General features: G+C 33.1%; 1 protein-coding gene across 1 annotated transcript; it reads right to left on the bottom strand.

The window, feature by feature from the left end:
• Window positions 1-784: 784 nt before the first annotated feature.
• LOC127938280 (protein eva-1 homolog C-like) lies at window positions 785-22,413 on the bottom strand. Its single transcript, XM_052534779.1, has 5 exons — window positions 21,782-22,413; window positions 20,481-20,604; window positions 19,545-19,697; window positions 13,064-13,207; window positions 785-1,178 (listed from the first exon to the last, which is right to left on the bottom strand). The coding sequence occupies exons 1-5, from the start codon at window positions 22,070-22,072 to the stop codon at window positions 955-957; spliced, it is 936 nt and encodes a 311-aa protein (XP_052390739.1). The 5' UTR covers window positions 22,073-22,413; the 3' UTR covers window positions 785-954.
• Window positions 22,414-23,606: the final 1,193 nt, after the last annotated feature.

Here is a 23,606-nt window from a genome sequence, read left to right as displayed (position 1 = left end):
TATTAACTGAAAGCATTCAGGTAACATGTTCCAGGATATTGGTTTCAGTATAATATCTGCTGTGTGCCAGACTCTTATAGTCAGAACAATGAGAAAATAGAGATCTTATTTGACAGTTTTTAAAACCTGTTTCAGGTTTCTTAAACTTAGGTCATTATGGACTAAATCAACATAACACATCTAATAACTTCTTGTTAGGAGTGAATCTAGAAACAGGACAAATTAAGTGCATATCTCCCTAGAAGGAGTTTATTAAATAAAACAGAAACATCCCTTCAAATACTGGATAAATCATAAAATAAATAATAAAAGTGGTAATTTTTTTTTTTTTAATAAAGATACAAACTTGTAGTGATCGTACTTTAACTTTAGAACATTTTATCATTTTACATCACTGTGAATATGAATGCATGGAAGCCTATATATATATATATATATAAAACACAGAATTGCAAGATATAAACAAAATTATCTCACAATTCAAAATTTTTTTTACACAGAATAAAAAAAATGTGAAAGTTAATAGCAACTTTTTATTTCACAATTTTGACTTTTGTACTCACAGGCGGGAATTTTTCAAGTTTGCACTTTTCTTCTCAGAATTGTAGGAAAAAAAAAAATCAGAATTGTGAGATAAAAAGTTGCTATTGCCTCTTCTTTATTCCGTGACAGAAACGAGCTTCCAAATGAATGGCACTGCATGGAAGGTTCATTAAAAATTCAAATTCAAATATTCCACACACTGGAAATGAATAAATAATGTCTTAATTATCTCTTTTGTGTGTGTGTGTGAGAGAGAGAACTATTCCTATATTAATATACTGTTTGGCCTAATATACGTTCAGGAAATATACAAAAGGTCATCTAAACAGAGCTCACGTTAAAAGCTTCTTAAACTTTGTTTTTTTGCATTTTGCAGATCAGTGTTTCTCATCATTTTCCTGATAAAAGTGATTATTTGGATGAGGGTAACTGATTCCAGTCAGAGTTTCTGCTGAGGGTGTGTGTCAGTCCATCAGTCGCGCTCGGTTTCTTACCTGGCGCAGAGTCTGAGGTCAGAGACGGGGTCCCGTCCGGAGGGGCGCTGTCTCCCACCACGTTGGGGTCATGAGGCACTGATGGGGGAGAGGGGAACGATGGATGCCTAGAAACCGGCTCCTGCATGAGTTTCTTTGGGACTAAAAAGAAACACATAATTCAGCAAAAATTATACTTCTACTTGAATTACGTTTCTACTCCCTCACACACGCTCACGATGCATTAGAGACGATCAAGAGTCATCCAACATACACACTAAAAACAAGACTGCCTTTGTGCTCTATAAACAGTGAAACAAAAGGAAAATATATTGTGGCAATGATCAGGATCCAAGCAGACTGGAAGAAAGGAGAAAATGACCACAAACGGACATATTTGAAAGATAAGATCACTTCAATACTGAGAACACTAGTAAATGTAAACTTCTCTAAGTCACAGTTGCGTAGGATTGTTTAAGTTCTGCTGATTTTATCATTGGTTTTGAATTATACACGTGTCCTCAGAATGAGTTTTGTGATGTTTTACTCTCATAAGACACTAATCCATTATCATCATCGCCATACTGCCAAATGATCTGGCAAAAAACTAAACACATTTGATAACTTCTTGTTAGGAGTGAATCTAGAAACATGACAAATATAGTGCATATATCGCACCTAAAAGGAGTTTTAAGAATAAAATGGAAAAATCCCTCCACGGAGTAGATAACTTTTGATCAATTGAATGTATCCTTGCTGAATAAAAGTATTCATTTCTTTCTTACTGACCTCTTTTGAATGGTAGTGTAGACTCTATATTATTTGTCACTTACATTATTATGTATAAGATCTTATATACATTTGATAAGACAATGCAGTTAATAATTAACATTAAATCATAGAAATTAAATGATATTAGCTATTTTGCTGTTCAAACCCCTAAATGGACTGCCAATGGCCCTTCAACAATCCTCCAGAGAGGTCTGGCTTACACACACACACACACACACACACACACACGTCTGGTCAGCTATCCTTGTGGGGACTCTCCATAGGCGTAATGGTTTTTATACTGTACAGACCGTATTTTCTATCGCCCTACACCAACGCTACCCCTAAACCTAACCCTCACAGGAAACTTTCTGCATTTTTAGATTTTCAAGAAACTTCATTCTGTGTAATTTATTAGCTTGTTTACCCGTGGGGACCTCAATTTAGGTCCCCACCATGACACGAGTCCCCATGAGTCTGTGTGTATTGAGGTTTAAGTCCCCACCAGAATAGAAAAACAAGTACACAGACACACACAGGCACACACACACACACATACAGTTTCAGTAACACAAAGCATTTGTTTTAGACTCTCTCTGAATAAACATGGCACCAAATTTAGCGAAACCGATTTTGGTTAAACTCTTAAGAGTCTGGAAACAGCCTGAGGACACACACACACACACACACACACACACACACACACACACTTACTCATGAAAGCTGAAACAGTCACCAGTGCCAGTTACTGACGGCTGGGTTTTAAAACACACACACACACACACGCTACTCTGAGGGAGGTCAAGTTAAAGACTGACACAATCACTGTGTGTGTGTGTGTGTATGTGTGTGTGTGTGATTGTAAGGCCCCTGGAGCAATTACAGCCCACTGATTGGGGGTAATTGGAGTCACATGTGAGCTTAGGTATATTTACGTGTGTGTGTGTTCATTTTCCACCATCCATTTTAAAGTTTGTACAAAATCCTCAAAAATTTAAAAGAAATAAAAAAGAAAAAGAGAGAATAACACATTATTGGCTATGCCATGCCGTATCAAAGCACAATGCAAAACTGTGACATTCATCCACTGACGCTCTTTAAACCGCAGCAGCGCTAAATCCAGAAGGCAACCTGCCTAAACAAAAGCCTGCTGATTTTAAGTTTGAATATGATGAAAACGCTTTTATTCATTTATTTTTTATATATGCTTTTATCCAAAGTGACTTAAAATTGGGGAATACATAAAGCGATTCTTCTTAAAGAGCCAAACAAAGAAAGTAGTACTAAATATTAGCATTTTATTTTTAAGTTTACTATAAAATAAATGTATTTGCATTTAATACTAGGACTGCCTTTTTTTTATAATATTATGACACACTATTTATTTACTATTATTTTATATAAAAAAAGTAATTAAATAAAGTGCAATAATATTATAACTATTATCAATTAATTTTAATTTTAGTTATATAGTTATATATTTAATAAATTTAATAGTTATATTTAATGGGTCATGCTATATGCAGTGTGAGGACCAAATCAAAACTCCAGGTTGAAAAAATGATGTGCACCCCTGTGTATATATATACATTTTACACACGTAGTTGATGCCTAACTGAGACTGAACACAATTTTTTTCCATTCCAGTGCATGACAGACGGACACATATGACCGCTGTGCACGTGTCTCACATCTTCTACAGAGACTCTCACGAGAACTTCAGCTTTTACATGCAGTTCCAAAACAGTGGACCAATCAGAAGACCTATCTGAAAACAGTCACTATTTTACAAAAGTCACACAGAAAGGACCCTCTTTATGTTTGAAGAGAACCCAGAACAGCACAAGAATCAACCTGGAAATATTCTCATCATCAGAGTCAAACTAAACCATTCCAGACCTCAAAACACGCGCCTGTGTGTGTGTGTGTGTGTGTGTTTTCTCTGGCATAGTACAGCTCTATTATGTGCTGATCCAAGCAGACACGCTTAACTCACTGAAGTGTGGCATTCTGGGACAGCTGGAGTCCTTGCTGCTCAAATAAAGACATCATATCTAGACTAATATCTACAGCGGTCTGTGTGTGTGTGTTTCTAATATAAGACATCAATGAACAGAACACACACACACACGTCCTGTAACACACACTCCTCTAAACCACAGAAAGTGAGATTCAATACCAGTGTGCAAACACAGCACAAATAGTAAAAGTTCATGGATGAGTGAGTCTCGCTTCTCAGATGCAATGAAAAGACAGAGAGTCTAAAATAAAAAGTCATGATGAAAATCGCCTATGACTGACAGAGGTCAGTGCTTTCTGGACATGTAAATGTGTCTTTTGTATTCATTATTAAAGTCATTATTCCACATCAAAGCATTCAAGAGAAACACATTTCCCATGATGCTTCACCAGAAAGGGTTAAAACACACAGCAGGTTTTATGAGCCTTTAAAATAATCGGGCATTAACATTCAGACTCACGTTTCACTGTATGACCCACATTAGCTTTAGCCGCACGCTGTCTGGCAGGAATGCATTCTGGGAAATGCCTGAATTCCAGCTTGATTCCTGTCACAGAACGGGTTTACTATTCCGTACGAAACAGTCATGGAAAACTCTGCTTGAGTGCATGCAGACACATCTAAATCAACACAAACTGTAGACTCCATTCAAGCAAACTAGTATTCAACACAAAGACGTGAAGGACATCAAGATGTAAAATATGTTGTGACAGAAGTCAAAGTGCGCCAGTCTCATCCCCAAAGTGAACACATACACACTTCAAATTTCTTCAGCCATTTTTAGGGTTAATGCTAGATAAACGTTAGATTAAAACTGCTCTGGTAAATGTGGCCTTTAACGATATATTTGTGCTAGTTTTCATGTCTTTTCTGTATTAAATAAATTACAACTCTTATTTCATGCAATTTTTCATGACATTTATCCTTAAAATAACCAGATCTCATTTCATGCTATCTGTCATGACATCTCATGTCTCTAATATATAAAAGTATCATTTATCTTGTATTTCATCTCAGGCTTTTCACTTAAAATGAAAATTAGATTATCAAAACTTTAAAAACATTTTACTCTTGTCCCAGATCCTATGTAAAATGTTAAAAGTCATAAAAATATTAAATTTTTAAAGCTTTGGAAATCTAAACAGGGAGTAAAAGGCACATAAAACATTCAATTTAAGCGAGAAGCTTGGGATGAAATGTGAAATATGTGATTTTGAGAAGACAAACCAAGGAAAATATCACTAATAATACACTTTATAATAATTATTTAAAAATGGTATATTATTTACATGTATTATTAATAATAATTTCATAAACATTTTATATATTTAGCCTTATAACAATTATTTATTTTACATAATTTATATTTTATAATAATTTTCTTTTTTGTGTGTGTAGTCCTACTCAAGCTGTAATTTTGTCAAAAATGTGTAAAATATGATTTCATTGTGTGTACTTATGATCCATTAATTGCATCAGCAAGACCAAGGAGTCACCATTTTATTCAAAAATTTTCAAATGCCATCCACCGCAAAATGTTATGAAACAACATCATTTGAGACGTGGAGGAAACTGCATTTGATTGATCAAGAGTTAAATGTCAGAATTTTTCTGTGACGCACATAAAGGCTGGACATGGTTATTAGACAAATTCAATAAAGTGTACTTTATTAAAGGACTTTCTAAAAGTGCACAGGGCCAAATGTGCCCAACACACACACACACACACACACACTCAGAAATGACAGCTCAGTAAAACATCCAAAGAATGTTTTTCTACACACCAGCAGAGACAGAAACAGAGCGAGAGAGAAAGAGAAAATAAGAAAGAGAAATAGTGTTTTCTCTGTATAGCTCCACCTGGTCAAACACTGAGTCACGTTACAGCATTGTTACTGAACTCAAAGCCTGAAGCGTGCACACACACACACACACACACACACACAGTGCTGAATTTGTGTTTATGCTGACACAGTGGACAAGCTCACGCTAAGCCAAACACAAGGACTCGTCCCAAACACACACACACACACACACACACACATCACGAGAGCTCTCCAAACCAGCGAGTGTCGTCTTGATTGGCTTGCTTTACATCTTTGTATATAATATGCTAATACAGTTTTTATTCATATTTTGAATTAGCTTTAATTTTTATATTTTCATGTCAAATTGTGAAGGTTTACAAATTTTGCTTTGGTTTAGTCATTTTTATCATTTTTCAAACGTTTAAATGTTTTTATTAGTTTCAGTTTTAGTTTTAATTATTCTACTTCAGCTTAAACTAAATGTTTTTTTTTCTTTTTAGATGAGAAATCTTGTCAGTTAGCTGAGATAAAATAATCCATGGCCAGACTGATCTGCAATAGAAAATAGTCAAAAGTATGATTGTGATTGTGGTAAAGAAGTTCCAAGTTAAAACAGCAGCATTCCAAGGAAATTCCTCCAGGAAGATTTAAACCAGTGTCTTCCGGTCTACAAATAAAACGCAGAATCTCCAATATGACTCATAGAAACAGAAAAACTCAACCTGATGTGTGTATCATCCGGTTCTCTTCCAGTAACCGTGTACTAGTTATTTCACTGAATGAATGACTGATTGACTGATTGTTTGTTTGAGCCAATTTTAACTCGCTTCAGTGGTTCAAAAATAACGGCTCTCGAACAAGTCTAAACTAGTTCGGTCAGGTTTATAAATATATAATAAGAGGACTAGTTTACTCCTGACGTAAATCTTCAGAAAAACTCACACACACATTATCAACTGCTCATAGAAGCCTTAGTTTGTGTGCACTGACTGCAACACATGCCCTCGTCAAATGAAACAGAAATGAAACACGTGTGAGCTGAAGCTTATAAAAGCGGATTGATCTCATAACACAGACACGGTTCATATCTGTGAGGAAAACGCAAACTCAAAGCATCTGTTTACAGTGAGCTGTTTTAATAAGCGCACACCCGCCGCGCTCTCATCTCACATGATTAAAAATAAAGCTGTGAATTCAGACGCTCTGTTCGGTGAAAACCAGTGCCAAACTCTCACTCTGTCCCGACAAATTAGTGTTAACCGGCACGAGTCTGGCCAATAAATCCACATGTGCTGCAAATATTCTCTCTGTGTCTTTTAACAGGGCTGAGCGTCTCATGAACACACACACACACACGCTGTGGATATTAATGGACTTGAGGGCCATTTAAAGCTCTGAGGCACAGAGAGAAACTGTAATAGATGATCACGATACAAATCCACACAATCATAGACAAACATGGTCAGTATAAGCAGATGGATTTAAGTTTAATATGTGTTTTTAATGTGCACCACATCTGCATCAGTAAAAACAGTAATATTTATTACAATTTAAAACAACTGTGTTCTGTTTGAATATATTTTAAAGTGTAATTTATTCCTGTGATCAAAGCTGTATTTTCAGCATCATTTCTCCAGTCTTCAGTGTCACATGATCTTCAGAAATCAGAATAATATGATGATTTGCTGCTTAAGAAAAATTTATTATTATTATTCTTTTTTTTAATCAGTGTAAAAAAAAAAAAAATTTGTGCTGCTTCATATTTTTGTGGAATTTTTTTCAATTATTTCAACCATAAATAAATATATTTATATGATAAATATATGTATATATAAAATACATTATAATTTAATGTACAATCTTGTTTAATAAAAACCTTCTTTATAATATATATATATATATATATATATATATATATATATATATATATATATATATATATATATATATATCAGAAAGGAGCCTGTAGTCCTTTAATTCACTTTTTTTAAACATTAAAGTCCAATAAATGTGGGTCAAAGTGATGTTTTCTAAAGCCCAGTAAACATATGCGTTCATCATTCACGTCTATAGAAAGACCAGTTTTAGGCACCGAAATACAGGGGCTCGTTTTATGATGGTTTGTTCAAATCACCAACTTCTGTGAGTAACAGTTCTGGTGATGCTTTACTGAACATGTCAAATAAAATCATTCGCTCACACACAAACATTCAAACCCTCTCAAACGGTCAGGTTATAAAGGTAAACCCCTCAGAGTGAAGAAGAATCAGAAGCACACTTACGAACACATGATGGAAATCTGTTCCTCACGCTATTTCTGCTGTTTTCTCTTTCTGTCTGTCCTCCGGTCAGCGTCTACCTGTGCTCACGTGTGTTCACAGACGCTCGAGCCGTGAAACAAACTCAACGACGCTCCTCAAACTCCTCAAGAGTCTCATGTGACCTCCTGGCTTTTTTCCTTCAGCTCGTGTCTCCTGATTCACAGCTTTCTCTCCGGCGAGAGAGCAGCACTGAGCACCTCCGTGAACATGGACACACACACACACACACACACACACAGAGGGGCAGGAGTTACGCTGGAGGGGGCGTGTAGGTCTGAGTCAGTGTGTGTGAGACAAAGCCAGACTAAAAGCAACAGGAAATGACATTCATTCAGAGCTTCATTCAGTGGAGATTGTGGCTTTGGATCTTTGATCTCGCGATCTCACGTTTCCTTGACTTTAATCCAAAAAAGAAAAACACAACCAATGTAAGATTAAAGGGACAGTTCACCTAAATATGAAAAGTCAACCTTACTGTATGTTGTTCCAAACCTGTATGACTTTCATTTCATCCTTATAACACAAAGTGAGAAAGTTTGAAGAATCGAGTTGGTTGCTCTTTTTAATGCAATTAAAATAAATCACAGTTTAAAAAGGACTATAAAACCAGCGTGAAACAATAATGTCCATATGATTTGTGCACTATATTTAAGTCTTCTGAAGTCGTATGATAATTTTGTGGGAGAAACAGAACAAAATGTAGTTTCTGAAAATCTGGTTGAGGTCGTTTTAAAGATTTCATGAGAGAACAGCATTGTAACTGTTAACTTAAACTAAAACTATATAAATGTAAAAAAAAAGTTTTCTTTCATTGAAATATAGCTGTAATGATATAAAACTATAATGGCAACTAAATGAAATAAAGTTTAAGTTAAAATACTAACATTATTCAATCTTAAATAAAAATGAGCTAAAACTAAACAGAAATATAAAAAATAATAAAAATGGCAAAAGCACAAAATATTATTTTTGAAACTTAAACTAAAATGAAAATCAAAACTAAAAATATAAAAAATAAAAGCTCATTCAAAATATTAAATACTATAATAGTATAGAAATAATACTAAAATGACATTGTGAATATTATATGAAAAAATTACAAAAATTAAATGAAAGTTAGAAATGTTGCCTTGGCAAATAACTGAAATGAAGTAAATTGTCCTAAAACAAATGCCTAAAATTAGCTAAACTTAAATAACTTAAAGCTTTATTGAATTATCAAAAAAATAAAAATTTAAAAATAACAAAAGCACATAACAAAATTGCTTAAATGCTAAAATGAAAACTGAAAATATAAAAATAAAAGCTCTTTCAAAATATTAAATACTATATTAAATACAAAATATTACATACTAGTATATAAATAATGCTAAAATATCATTATGAATATTTACTTAAAAATGTACAAAAAGTAAATGAAGATTAAAATTGTTGCCTTGGCAACTAATTAAAGCTAAATAGAAATAAAAAAAAAGATAAAAAATGACAAAAGCCCATAACAAAATTCCTAAAACAAATGAAAATGAAAACTGAAAATATAAAAATAAAAGATATTTAATACTATAATAGCATGTAAATAATACTAAAATTACACAGTGAGAGAAGCATTTGTGAACGAATCATTCTTTTGAGTGATGAATCAGTTGATTCAGTTCACAAGTGAGACGAATGGACTTAACGATTCGTTCATGTGTGAATAACTACTTCAATTATTTCAGTTTGTTCATCATAAGAAACATTGCATAACTTCAGAAGACTTGTATGACTCATATGGACCACTTTTATGATGCTTTTGAATCCTTCTGATGCTTGAAAGCCTTTGTACATTTTCTAAAGCAACCAATGGATTATCTTAACTTTCTTCATTACACATTCTAGATGACCGGTTTTAAAACAGTTAAGTGTGTAAAAAAGTTTATAAATGATATCATGTAATTTTCAGACCCTAGAAAAATATTAAGGAGGCCAAAGAGGTTCACATGAGAGCCAATCAGTGCGGGACTAAAGCCTGCTGGTTTCCTATTGGCTGATCCGATCCGGAGCTATGTAGTCGACCTCTGACCTCACCCACATCCCAACTGACCCACTGAAAGAGCAGCACTTCACATGTGTGCACACACATCCCTCACCCTGCCGGTATCCCAGCATGCCGTGCTCTCTATAAAACACTGCAGCACATTCAAACAGTAAATAAATCTCTTCAGCTCCTCCAAGTGTCTTGCCAATTTCAAACCATCAAACACAGAAATACTGGAACTGATCTGAGCATGTGCAAACAGCGCTGGCACCGTGTGTTTGGATCATACAGCCAATCACATTCACTGCCTTTTAAGGGCAATGGTATGCTGCAATGGACCAAAACACCTCGGCTCGCTCTCTCGGGTCACATGATCCGACTCGTTTCTGTCCGTTTCTCCCGAGCTGAAGGCTGTCAGTGGTTCTGAAGACATTAGTCAAGCTCATTTAGCTCAAATTCTCTGTCAGTTACACCGATGGAGCCATGAATATGAACCTCATAACCTGTGATCATCCACATTTCATCACAATCTCCACATTTCTCTGTTTTCACCGCTGAAAAATGCTTATACTGTAGTGTTACTCCTATGCTTTAATAAGTTTACAAATAAAATATATATATTTTTTTTATAAAATAGTATTTAGTATATGATATAGTATATTTATTATGTATTATATAATATAGTATATTGCATAATAGTATATTTTACTCATAAATGATGTATTATTTATTTATTATATATTTAAACATACACACAGACACACACACACACACACACACACACACACACACACACACATATATATATATATATATATATATATATATATATATATATATATATATATATATATATATATATATATATATATAATTCATTTATAAGTAAATACAATAAAAAATTTATATATAATATATAATATCATAATGTATAATATCATAAAGCTTTGTGTTTTTATTATTTATTTAATGGCTAAAATAACAGATATACACTAAAAAAAAGATTTCATTCATATATTAATTATTCTAAATAAATATTTTATGAATAAATAAATATAATGTTTTTTAAAAGCTTTGGCTCCTCAAGGGATGCTTGGTGTTTTATCAGATTTCTGGGAGAGGAAATAGTTTGGGTCGGGCCTAACTGACATTCAATCACCTACATTCATCTGATTTGAAGCATTAACACACGCAAACACAGACACACAGAGAGCTGAGAAACTAGTTTTTATCTTACTGTAACATCCTAACCGTCGAAAAACTCGATTCCATGATGATGTGTTTGATCAACATGATTAAATCGTCACATATGAACATACGAGTTTAGGGTTACATCTGAAAACCATCCAAACACACTCTCTTCTGTCTGTTTACACAACCGAAGCACACACTTCCTGAACACCTTACTATGATTGCAATAAGACAGAAACACTAGACTTCACAGTCTGTGACATGTATTTGGACAGACAGAAAAACGTTTCTGATGTCTGGTGCGTGTTTTGGACTTTGAAAGAAATCCTGAAACCCTGCAGAACGATCAACACACACAGTATTACTGCAACTGATAATACAGACACACATTATAGCTCACTATATAGTGAGGGTAAGGGATCTGAACAAATCTCTTACTCTAAAGTTATAAACTAGAGTTCAAATAGAGTTTTTAGCTGATTTCTGTACATACTAATACCAAACACACACACACACACACACACGCACACACACACGAAATCATAAATAGTCCAGCTGTAAAGGTTCAGAATGAGTGATCGCTGCCCTCTAGTGTTTAAACATGATATAAAATATAAAATATAAATATAAATATAAATATAAATATAAATATAAATATAAATATAAATATAAATATAAATATAAATATAAATATAAAATATAAAATCATATTCAGCTAACACAGGGCAGGTCATTTAAGGATCATTTGTATTTGTGTGATTCTAAGAAAACCGTTCTAATCAATGTAGCTCAGAAAATGAGTATTAACCTCATTTTAATCCAACATTTTTCTCTTTTTCCTTAAAGAATATTTTCTGTAATAAAAATGTAACTTAATTTAGGGAAGATTACAAAAAACATTAAAGGCTGTCAGATATTTGTAATTTGAGAGAAATTTGACAGAAAACAGGCCAATGATCTCTTTCTGATTGTTAAAGACAATAGGACACCAAATCATTGAAAATGTTAATAACAATAAATTTAAACTATTAGTTATTTTTATTTTATAATATAAATTTATTCATTTATTTATTAATTAATCATTAGCATAGGAGTAAACAATACTCTCAGTGTTTTGTTATTTTAGACATTAAATAAATAATTTAAAGCTAAACGAAAAAGCTTAATGATTTTATACAGTTTAAATATGTGTTCATCTACTTTTAAAATAATTAAATATATTATTTTTTAAACATATGAGTAAACAATACATTGTTTTTTCGGTTATTAAATAAATTATTAACAGCAACAAACAAAAAGCTTTATGATTTTAGGATTTTTATTAAAATATTTTTGATCTAATTAAAATATAAAGAAATAAGGAATTTTAACTTTTTTAATTGTAATTAAGATTTAGATTTGTTTTATTATATATTATCATAATTATTTTTTATTTTATTTTAAAATACTTTCAGCAAGTTTTTGTTGCTTTATTTATACAATAATTAATTAGACGAAACACATTAAAAGCTTTATTAAATTACATTTTTAATATTTTAGTTCTAATTTAAAAAAATTAATTTAATATTTATTCATGTTTTTTTATTTATTAAACAAATAACATGAGCAAACAATACTTCTAGTCATAAAATCACTTAAAGCAACACACAATAAGTTTTATTATTATTATATATTTATGATTTTGTAATTAAAAAAAAATATATAATTACTTTTTTTTTAATATTTTAATTGTAAATATTTTTTTCTAATGCCAAATCAGTTAAGCAATCAAAAATATGGCCATCATTTTATAATAACATTTTTGTATTTTATTTTTAATTATGACTGCTCAGACATGGTTTGCAGCAACACAAGTGAGTGGTTTCTCAGTGTAGTGTAGTTATGAATGGGAATGAAGGTGTGTGAGGTGTGTAACTCACCACAGGTGTGGATGACACTGAGGTATTTGCGGGTGCCGTGGTAACAGGGGTCACCAAACTCTTGTGTCGAGGCGCGGACCACACAGGAGCGTTTCCCCTGGCAACGTGATGTCATCACCTGCAGAGCCACATCAGACGAGCAGTCTGGAATCACATGACACGTCAGGTGAGAGCTCAGCGCACACACACACACACACAAACTCACACACACACACACAATACCACAGTCTCTATACAAGTTAATTATAACGACTGACATGACTGATTGTACTGAACTGCATTTGTCACTTTCAGCAAATTATGGCCATATGAACCAGTTATTTAACACTAGTTATTTTCACATGGCACCGTGCATTTTTTTAAATTTCATTTTAAGTTAGAGTTATTTTAGTACATCAGAAGTAAACTAAAAATGTTGTTATTATTAACAAAACTTAAAACGTTAGCTAAAACGAAGCAACATTTTTCAAATCATCCATTGAAATAAAGCTGAAATAAAATCAAATGATATATTAAATGAAAAATAATAATAAAATACTAGCTGAAATAAAATAAAAAAATGAAACTAAAAATAACTGAAAAAAGTGAAAAAAAAAATAAACTGAAGTGAACAAATTAGAACTATTTAGAAATTTAGAAAAAACAAATAAATATGAAAAATCAAATAATAAAATTACCAAAAATATAATTGAATACATTATTATAGTTTTATTAATCATTTTATTTCTATTTTTATATATAGTGTATATCATTTTTAATTTACAGTTTTAGTTTTTTTAGTACATCATGTTAAACTAAACTTGGCCACTAGCTGAAATAAAACATGTTTTATATTTTTACTTTATTTCAGTTAAAGTTTGTTTTAGTTCTTAGTTTTTATTTTATTTTATTTTTTAGCTTTAGCAATGAAATATGAACAAGAGGTACCGTCACAGCTCTGCTTAAATATTTTCTTACAAGATTCAAACTGAGTGTGTTTTACTTTCACACACAGAGAACAATGAAGCCACACAGATGAACATCAAACAGATTGAATATACAAGCATGCAGCTTTCTGCAGACAGACGATATGAGACGTGCGTGTGTGTGTGTTTGTGTGTGTACATGTCTGAGCTTGTCGTCTGCCTGTCATTGTGTCTCTAACACTTGATTTCATGGATCTGCAGATGAAGATGAAACTGCAGCCTCCGGTCAAAACAGCAGATGGCAAAATGATCACATAAGCACACAGCGTGTTCTTTTAAAACATACTTGACTTTCAAAATGCCCTGTAATTATATCATTAAGTGAAAGTACTTCAAAGTCTAACCGTATTTTATCTTTAATATGTTGCTATTTCAGTGCTGCTTTTCTTCTGAACTGGAGAGATTTGATGCCGCCAGCCTGACAATCTGATGGTTATTTGATCTTTAAAAGCATTCGTTGCGTCTTGTTCACACGACTTCATTTCCCATCGGACTAATCATGCTTTTCAGGAAATTTCAAGAAATTTTAAAAAGTTAGTCAATCAGATTAGAGCAGGCAAGATCCAGAATGTTTTCCAGTTCAGTGTGTGTTCCAAAAAAAGTGGAAAATATTAATTACATTATCAGTCAATTTTGTTCTTATTAACTAAAATTAAAGATGAAACTATTAAAAACCATTTTTGTTCATTGAAATAAAATAAACTATATGTATTAGATAAAAAAAAACGTAATTATGAGAGAATAAGAAATGTTGTCTTGGGAATTAACTGACAACTTTTAAGCACTAAAATAAAAGAAAAAACTTCAAAATACAAATAAATAAAATAAAGCTAATTAAAACTATCAAGAAATATATATATATAAACAAACATATATATGAAAATATTTTCCAAAAGTACATGACAAAATTACTAAATCTTAAGCTAAAATTGATCAAAAATTAAAATTAATAACTTCTAGCATTTAAAATTATATATAAAAATACTGTAATGTAATTTTCATTTATATATTTTGAATGAATTAGAAAAAGAATATTTTATACTATTATGTCAGTTTTTTTTTTAAATACCACTATTTACAAGAACTTATATAACTATATAACTATATATATATATATATATATATATATATGGGTCTTGATAACTTTTTTAATGGGGGAATAAAATGTTTAGAATGAATTACAATTAAAATAATAAAAATTTATATATATATATATATATATATATATATATAGATTGTCTGCATCATCTGGAATAATAATAATTATAATACAAAAATTATTAAATGCATATTTTCTAGATGCAATCTGTGCTCAAAAACAAAATGCCACATAAAAAGAACAGTCACACAGGATTATGAGAAAGGTCAAAGTTCATCACCTAGAGCCCCTCACTGGTTAAAAATGCATCTGTCCACTAGTTAGGGGTTAATAAAGAGAATCTGAATGGGTCTGAATGAAACCAGGACCAGTGACAGAAATTCAGAAGTGAGAGAGAGAGCGAGAGACAGAGAAAGAGAGAGAGTGAGAGACAGAGTGAGAGAGAGAGAGATAGAGAGATAGAGAGAGAGAGAGAGAGAGAGAGAGAGAGAGAGAGAGACAGAGAAAGAGAGAGAGAGAGACAGAAAGAGAGAGAGAGAGAGAGAGAGACAGAGAGAGAGAGAGTAAGAGAGAGAGAGAGACAGAGAGAGAGAGAGTAAGAGAGAGAGAGAGAGAGAGATAAAGAGAGAGAGGGACAGAAAGAGAGAGAGAAAGAAAGGCACATTTACAGATCCATTAACACGAAGCTGGAGTTCAGCTCAAAGCATCACTCACTGAAGATCTGAGGAGCGGAGACATGTCGTCACTTCACGACTGATGGCTTGAACAAACGTTAGAGGTGAAAGGTCACAGAGTCCTGTTAGTAAACAGAGAGCTGCGCTCTGATAGAGATCTGATTTATGAACTATTTATTGGGCCGTTGACCACAGACCGGGTTCTGTACAGATCTAACAGTTCTTCTGATGCTGAGCTGGAGATCTAGCTCCGGTTGAGTGCGTCCAGAAACTAGATCCACGTGAGAGAAACCCCCCGGGGTCACTTCAGTCCTCCATCACAGACAAATCAGAGTTTACAGCTCTGGAAGAGGTAAACATGAGGTGTGGGAACTGCACAGAAACACATGGAGGACGTGCACTTTGTGTTTCTGTCATGTTGCATTCAACATTCAACATTGATAATAATCAGAAATGTTTCTTGAGCAGCAAATCAGCATATTAGAGTGATTTCTGAAGATCATGTGACACTGAAGAATGGAGGAATGATGCTGAAAATACAGCTTTGATCACAGGAATAAATTACAGTTTAGAAAATATATTCAAATAGATAAGTTATTTTAAATTGCAATAATATTTCACAATATTACTGTATTTTTGTAAACTTGCAAACTTTTGAATGGTTATGTAAATATAATTCAAACTAACTAATCTGAAGCTCAACATTAAAAACGAATTATGAATTTTGTTAAACAAAATATTTTGAATGTAATTCTAGAGAAAATGTACTACTTCTGAAATAAAATAAAAAAATCAGATAACCAAAATTCTCTGTGGATGGTGAAAAATATTAACCAATATTATCACAGCTCGCTTGTGATAATGCACTGTATAAAAAATAAATAAATTCATTTTTCATTGAAAATCAAGGTGAAAGGTCTATCAGTCTTTAAGTTGTGACTGATTTAGTTTGAATGGCTTTAATGACCTTTAACTCTCACAGATGGAGGCTCTTGAGCAGCTTCTGGTGAAACACTGTCAATCTTCACCTGACAGGACGTCCAGAGAGAAAAACAGACCCCATTAACCCCGACACTGAGCCCGGGTTCAGAGCGATTAGTCAAGCACTGCTTAAGAGGGTGGTGCACACACATACGCGCACGCACACACTCACACACACACACACACACACACACACATACAAATATACATAATCTTATTTACTGCTGCATTTTGCCAAGCAAAGAAAAAAAATACAAAAATAACACTGATTAAAGAAATCAAATACTTATTTCTTACAAATACTGTATCCCATAATAATGCTTTGCTATAGAAAGTCATGCTTTCTTACAAAATGAGATTAATTTCATAGCATTTTTGCTTTTGTCAAGGTGAAGAAGTCCTGTATTAACTGTATTATCCTGTCATCCTCTGAGCCAGATTACAACTACTGTATTTGATTAATTCTCAGCATATTTTCACATGTATGAATAATTCTTATTTTATGCCTAATCCTGATTTCCACTATTTTCAGATTCTTTGAAGTTTATAAATTAAATGGTGGAGTCCATATTCTCATTTTGTAAGAAAAGTTTTAATGATTAAATTTTTTTGTATTGCCAGACCAGCCTCTGTCTATTTTCATAGCAAGATAAATGTATTTTTAAAATAAATACACATTCTTAACATAACGAAATGATAAAAACAGCTCAAATCATAACAAACAATAAGATTTTCAATATTTCATAAAAAAATTATTGATAACATTTGATAAAATACAAAAAGATTATTCTCGGCGAAACATTTTTAATATGGCTATTTTGAGCCTATAGCATCGTCAAATTAGGTATTTTCAAGCCTGTCAGACTTTTTTTCTCAAGATGCAGTGCAGTAATCATATGAATGCAACATACATTCAACGAAAAGCTGTACTTCTTCCGAAAGATGAATTTTACTGTTGTGAACAAGTCGACAAGAACACTGTGTTTTAATTTGAAGTCTTTTGGTAACTTATTCTTGACGTGAATAATATGTATAGATAATAAAAATAATATAATACTAATAATATAATTTGAACTGGCTGCTGTGTTAACCCTAAACTATGATTAAAAGCTTTTTGTGCAAAATTCACTTTCACATGACAATAACCTGCCGATAACCAGCCGATCAGAAGATATTAAACTTACAAGCAGGTGTCAACCTCATTATCTACTAACAAAACACATTTACTGTAAAACACACACAGAAACAACACAAACCACATCACAAACACTGAAGGAAAGAGTCGAGCTGCAGCCAGATGTGTCTGATATCAGTCCACACACACACACACACACACACACACACACACACACACACAGCCTCCAGGAGTGTAAGAGGAGATTAGCTGCTACTTATCTCAAGACAAAAAGAGAGTGATGTTCTCGAACTGAATTTCCTCCCACACATCCCAGACGTTTCCTTGAATTCAAGCATGTTCCTGGCAGAGCAGAACCCTTCAGATACACACACCCATGCCACAAAACAGCCACAAAACCACAGGCTTTTCAGCTTTGATGCTGGAAGAGTAACAATAAGACGCACTGACGGCGTTATTTCCCACACACACACAGATACAAACACAAACATGTAGAAACAGAAGAAATAAAGCAGTGAAACCAGACACCTGACATCAGGCAATATCATTCACATTCACACAGGTGCTGTAGGGTCTCTCTGTGTGTGTGTGTGTGTGCTCTTGTTTTTGTGACACATAAGGACACAACTGTGTATAATCACATGGGTATGACACAGGTATTACAAGGAGAGGGTGACTTATGAGGACATAACCCATGTGTCCATTTTTCAAAACGCTTATAAATCATACAGAATGAGTTTTTTTGAGAAAGTAAAAATGCACAAAGTTTCCTGTGAGGGTTAGGGTTAGGTGTAGGGTTGGTGAAGGGCGATAGAATATACAGTTTGTACAGTATAAAAACCATTACACCTATGGGATGTCACCACTTTTCACAAAAACAAACGTGTGTGTGTGGAAGACGTTTGTGTGATTGCATAAGAGGGACTGATTAAGATTCGAGTTTGTAAACTATCTAATTATATTCTGTCTTATAAAGTGATCAAACATAGTGTAATATATATATATATATATATATATATATATGTGTGTGTGTGTGTGTGTGTGTGTGTGTGTGTGTGTGTGTGTGTGTGTGTGTGTGTGTGTGTGTGTGTGTGTGTGTGTGTGTGTGTGTGTGTAAAAATGTTGAATACATATATAACCTATTTGTATTTTATAATACTTTTATATTAATTTATCAATTCATTTATATTATATCACTTTTATGTAAATATGTTTGATGATTTAACAAGATGTTTGTAACTTAAGCTGGCAGTTCTTGGTCAAAATAATCGGCAAAATAATGTGTGCATTTTATATTCATTGACCAGGCTATTGCATCCTGACTCCTGAAAACTGCACATAATCCAGTCAGATTGGAGATGGTAAACAAGAGTTAGTCATTTAACTACTGCCATCTTTTATGTGTAACATTCATTCGTATGTATTGGGCAATAAGACTAGAACGGTTTGAGACTGGAACGTATACCCTAAATCCAAATCTATCAGGTATTTTCCACAAGGAATGAGTTTGCAAAAAAAGACCTTTAAAAATAAATCGCACATGAGGTCTATATAGCGTGAAGTAGCATATTTGTCACAAGTTTACAGCTGAATCTGGTGAAAATGAGAAATGAGTCTAAGCTCTTACCGACAGACGGCGCCCTCCGGTGGTGTGGAGGACACTCCAGTGTTCCCTGCTGTGTGTGGCCGAACATGGCTGAATAAACCGTGATTTGCATCCCCACCTTACAGCCCAGCCGCAGGCGCTCGCCTTCACACACCACTTTACTCTTAAACTCACCTAGAGAGAAAACACACACAGTCATCATGAAATAACATTCACAACTCAAAAAGTTATTTTAAATTGTATTATATCCCAAAAATCACAGTTTTTACTGTACTTTTTTTTTTACTTTTGATGAAATACACAAAAAAAAAAAAAACGCGGGAAGTAAACACTGGTCTCATTACGTCATATTGTGAAATAGTATTGCAATTTAAAACAAAAATGTTCTATTTAAATATACTTATAAAATATTAAATATAATTTATACCTTATAATCATATTTCACAATATTACTGAAAAAACTGTTTTTATGGTATTTTTAATCAAATAAATGCAGCCTTGGTAACAATAATTAATAAAAATGAGTACACAACAAAATTACTAAAGAAAATGTTCTAAAATGAAAAAGAAAATTGAAAACAATTCAAAACATCTTAAAAAGAACTATAATAGTTTGTAAATTATATAAAAACAACATCTGGGCAGGACTTTTTATACATTTAATCATGAATAATATGTGTTTGAGGGCTCGGTGATGTCAGCCGAATGTATTAAAGAAAATAAAATCTTCATTTCAACTCCACTTTAAAATGAGCTTGTGTGTGTATCTGTAGAGCTTTAACAGACCGAGCGACCCGTAACTGAGGTGCAGAGCTTTATTTTTCAGACTTGCATGAGAGGAAGAACAGAAGTGGACAGATTTCTCTGCTCAGCTACCAGAACACAATAACCTGCTGAAAACAAGCGATGGAGGAGAAAGAAAGTCTGTGTGTGTGTGTGTGTGTGTGTGAGACTCACTCGGTCTGCACTTGAACTGCACACTGAGGTATTTGCTGACGGTGGGACAGGGGTCTGTCCCAAACAAACGACTGTTGACAAGAACCTGACACGTCCGCCTGTCCTCACATTCATCCAGCATCTTCTGCAGGGAGACAGACAGACAGCATGTCTTTATTCAGGTTCATACATTCCATGCCTTTTCATTTTCCCCGCAGTAGATTCCTTCCCTCCAGCCAGAAAAACAGCGAGTGTAATTTTACTCTGTACGTGTGTGTTTACAGCGTGTGGTTTTAGCGAGTGTGCAAGTGTAAATCACAAGTGTGTGTGTGCTGTCAGAGACACCGCTGTTCAAACCAACTACTGTCACATAAATCAGATTCACACACACTTTCATCAGCTATGTCTGGATATTAAATACATTTAATGCACAAAAACAAAACACAGCCTCATTATGATACTGTGCAACACACACTGTAAATTCAGACTGTACACATTCAGAAGAAAGAAGATTTGGAAAAATTTGAATCTACTAAAGTCAACATGAAACAGTTTTCACAACCCTTTTACTTCTTTATTCTGATTTATTTCTGAGTGCAACATAATGATATGCAACAAGAAAAAAAGATTTATTCATCTAGGGCTGTTCTTGTTCAAATTAAAACTATTAAAAACCATTTTCATTTATTGAAATAAAGCTACAATTAGAAATATTAGATGAAACACTTAAGACTTAGGAAAAAAAATATCAAAAAATAACAAATTTGAAAATAAGATGAAAATGAAAATAAGAAACAGTCTTGGCAAGTGAACGAAATTTAAGTTGAAGTACTAAAATGACCTAAACTAAAACCGAAATAAAAGATACAATTAAAGCTTAATATATATATATATATATATATATATATATATATATATATATATATATATATATATATATATATATATATAAAATAAAATTTCAAAAGCACACAACAAAATGAAACTTAAAAAATAAAGTACAATGAAAGCCAAACAGAAATATTAAAAAAAAATAAAAATTACAAAAGCACAAAACAAAATTACAAAAACGTAACCTTAACTGAAATGTAAAAAAATTAAGTTAAAAGAAATATACAAATATATATTATTTATATAAACATAAAAATATAAAACAAATATATAATAGGAATATTTAAATGACAAAAGAACCTAAAAACATAATAATAATAATAATAATAATAATAATAATAATAATAATAATATGAAAACTGAAATCTAAAAATAAATATTAATAAATAGTATATAAATAATACTAAATGAGATTTCTTATCACCATTTACCTGCAAGGATGTGGACACATGACAGGAAGTGATGTCATGCACTGAGAATGTTCCAGCACTGCTGTAAGGGGAAGGGCACTGAGGTGAGTGGGCGGGGTCTGTTCTCCCGTAGAAAGCCGATTGGATGGTGATGGAGGTTCTGGGCGGACAGTGAACAGTCAGGAATTCTCCGTCACATGCCTGTTCGGTGTAATTCCTCAGCACACTCGACAGATAACCTTCCACGGAAAGAAACAAACACATCCATAAGATAATCCATCCATACACATCCATGATCATCTCACATCTCATCAGCAAATTCTGAAGAAAACTGGATTTGCAATCAGTCAATGATATGTGTCCCTATGTGGTTGCTAAGGTCTATATTAAATGGTTCATATTAGACAAAAACAGTACGGTTCAACTTTGCTTTCAGTTTCTGTTTATGCAGCTGCAACAAAGAAAGTGTTTTTTCCTGACAGTTCAACTCCACAGCGGAAAGAAGCCAGTCAACATCGCTTCCGTGTTGAGTGAATGATGTCAGTTCTGTTTGCCAAAGGAATAATGGAAACACACACACACACACACACACAAAGCACTAAACATTACCTCAATATACACACAACTAGCCCAGACCTGCAGGGACCAGACCACCAAAGCCTCTAACACACACACACACACAGGGGCATGGGGACATATTATAGATTTCTGAATAAATTGAAAGTAATGTTTTATATATATAATGCATTAAATGAATTATTTATGTAAGAATGATTGGGGTAAGTAACATTTTTAAAATGTTTTTTAAAGAAGTCTTCTTATTCTTACAGAAGCTGCATTTATCTGATCAAAATACAGTTAAAAACAATAACATTGTGAAATATTATTATAATACAAAAAGTTAATAGTACATTTTATATTTGAATGCATTTGAAAATGTCATTTATTCCTGTGATCAAAGCTGTATTTTCAGCATCATTCCTCCAGTCTTCAGTGCCACATGATCTTCAGAAATCATACTTATATGCACATTAGCTGCTCAAGAAAAAAAACTGATTTCTATGAATGAAATCTTTTTTTTTTTTTTTTTGCTGCTTCATATTTTTGTGAAAACCAAGTTTGTTTCTGCCACGGAGAACAAAAAAAAAGAAAATAAATTGTGTTAATCTCAAACAGATGCTAATAATAAAATGTGATCTTAAGAGGCAATACAAAGTACAATAAAGTTGGTGCCTATGTGTGTAATGTTGAGGAGTTTAAATGAGCCTCAGATAAATGTCACACAGAGCTACTCGAACGCACTCATAATGATGTGCTTCAGATGAATGAATTATCAAATAACAATGTAATACAGCAGAGGTCTGTTCTCCTGCTCATGAAAGGAATGCTCTAGAATCCACTCGGGATTCCTCCGAGAGCTTACGGCTTTCCGAACACAATCCCTCCTGCTATTGTTCTCAGACAGAAGCCAACATTCCAGCCGCTGACTGACAGCTCCTTTCACCAATCACAGCTCAAATGACAGACAACACCTGCGTGAGATGTCCAATCAGAGAGCGGCCTCTAGGCCAGCGATCACACCAACGTGAAGCGCTTTAAAGCAGCTCAGGTGAGGTTTACCTGAACACAACACAATAAACTGAAGATGAGAACAAAACCCAGTCGAAACAGAGAGACAGAGCCACTGTTACAGTGAACAGAGAACCGTACAATCATGATTCCTCTGAAAAATCGAAACAATACAAACTGACAACCAAACTATTTGTATAATTCATAAAGTATAAACTTTATAGTATATATATTATATACTCTTTATATATTTTTTTTCAGTTTTACTTATTGTCAT

Source organism: Carassius gibelio, chromosome A20, assembly GCF_023724105.1.
Source record: "Carassius gibelio isolate Cgi1373 ecotype wild population from Czech Republic chromosome A20, carGib1.2-hapl.c, whole genome shotgun sequence".
NCBI lineage: Eukaryota > Metazoa > Chordata > Actinopteri > Cypriniformes > Cyprinidae > Carassius > Carassius gibelio.
Note: the sequence above shows the minus strand (reverse complement) of the source record. Positions and strands in the feature narration are given on the sequence as shown.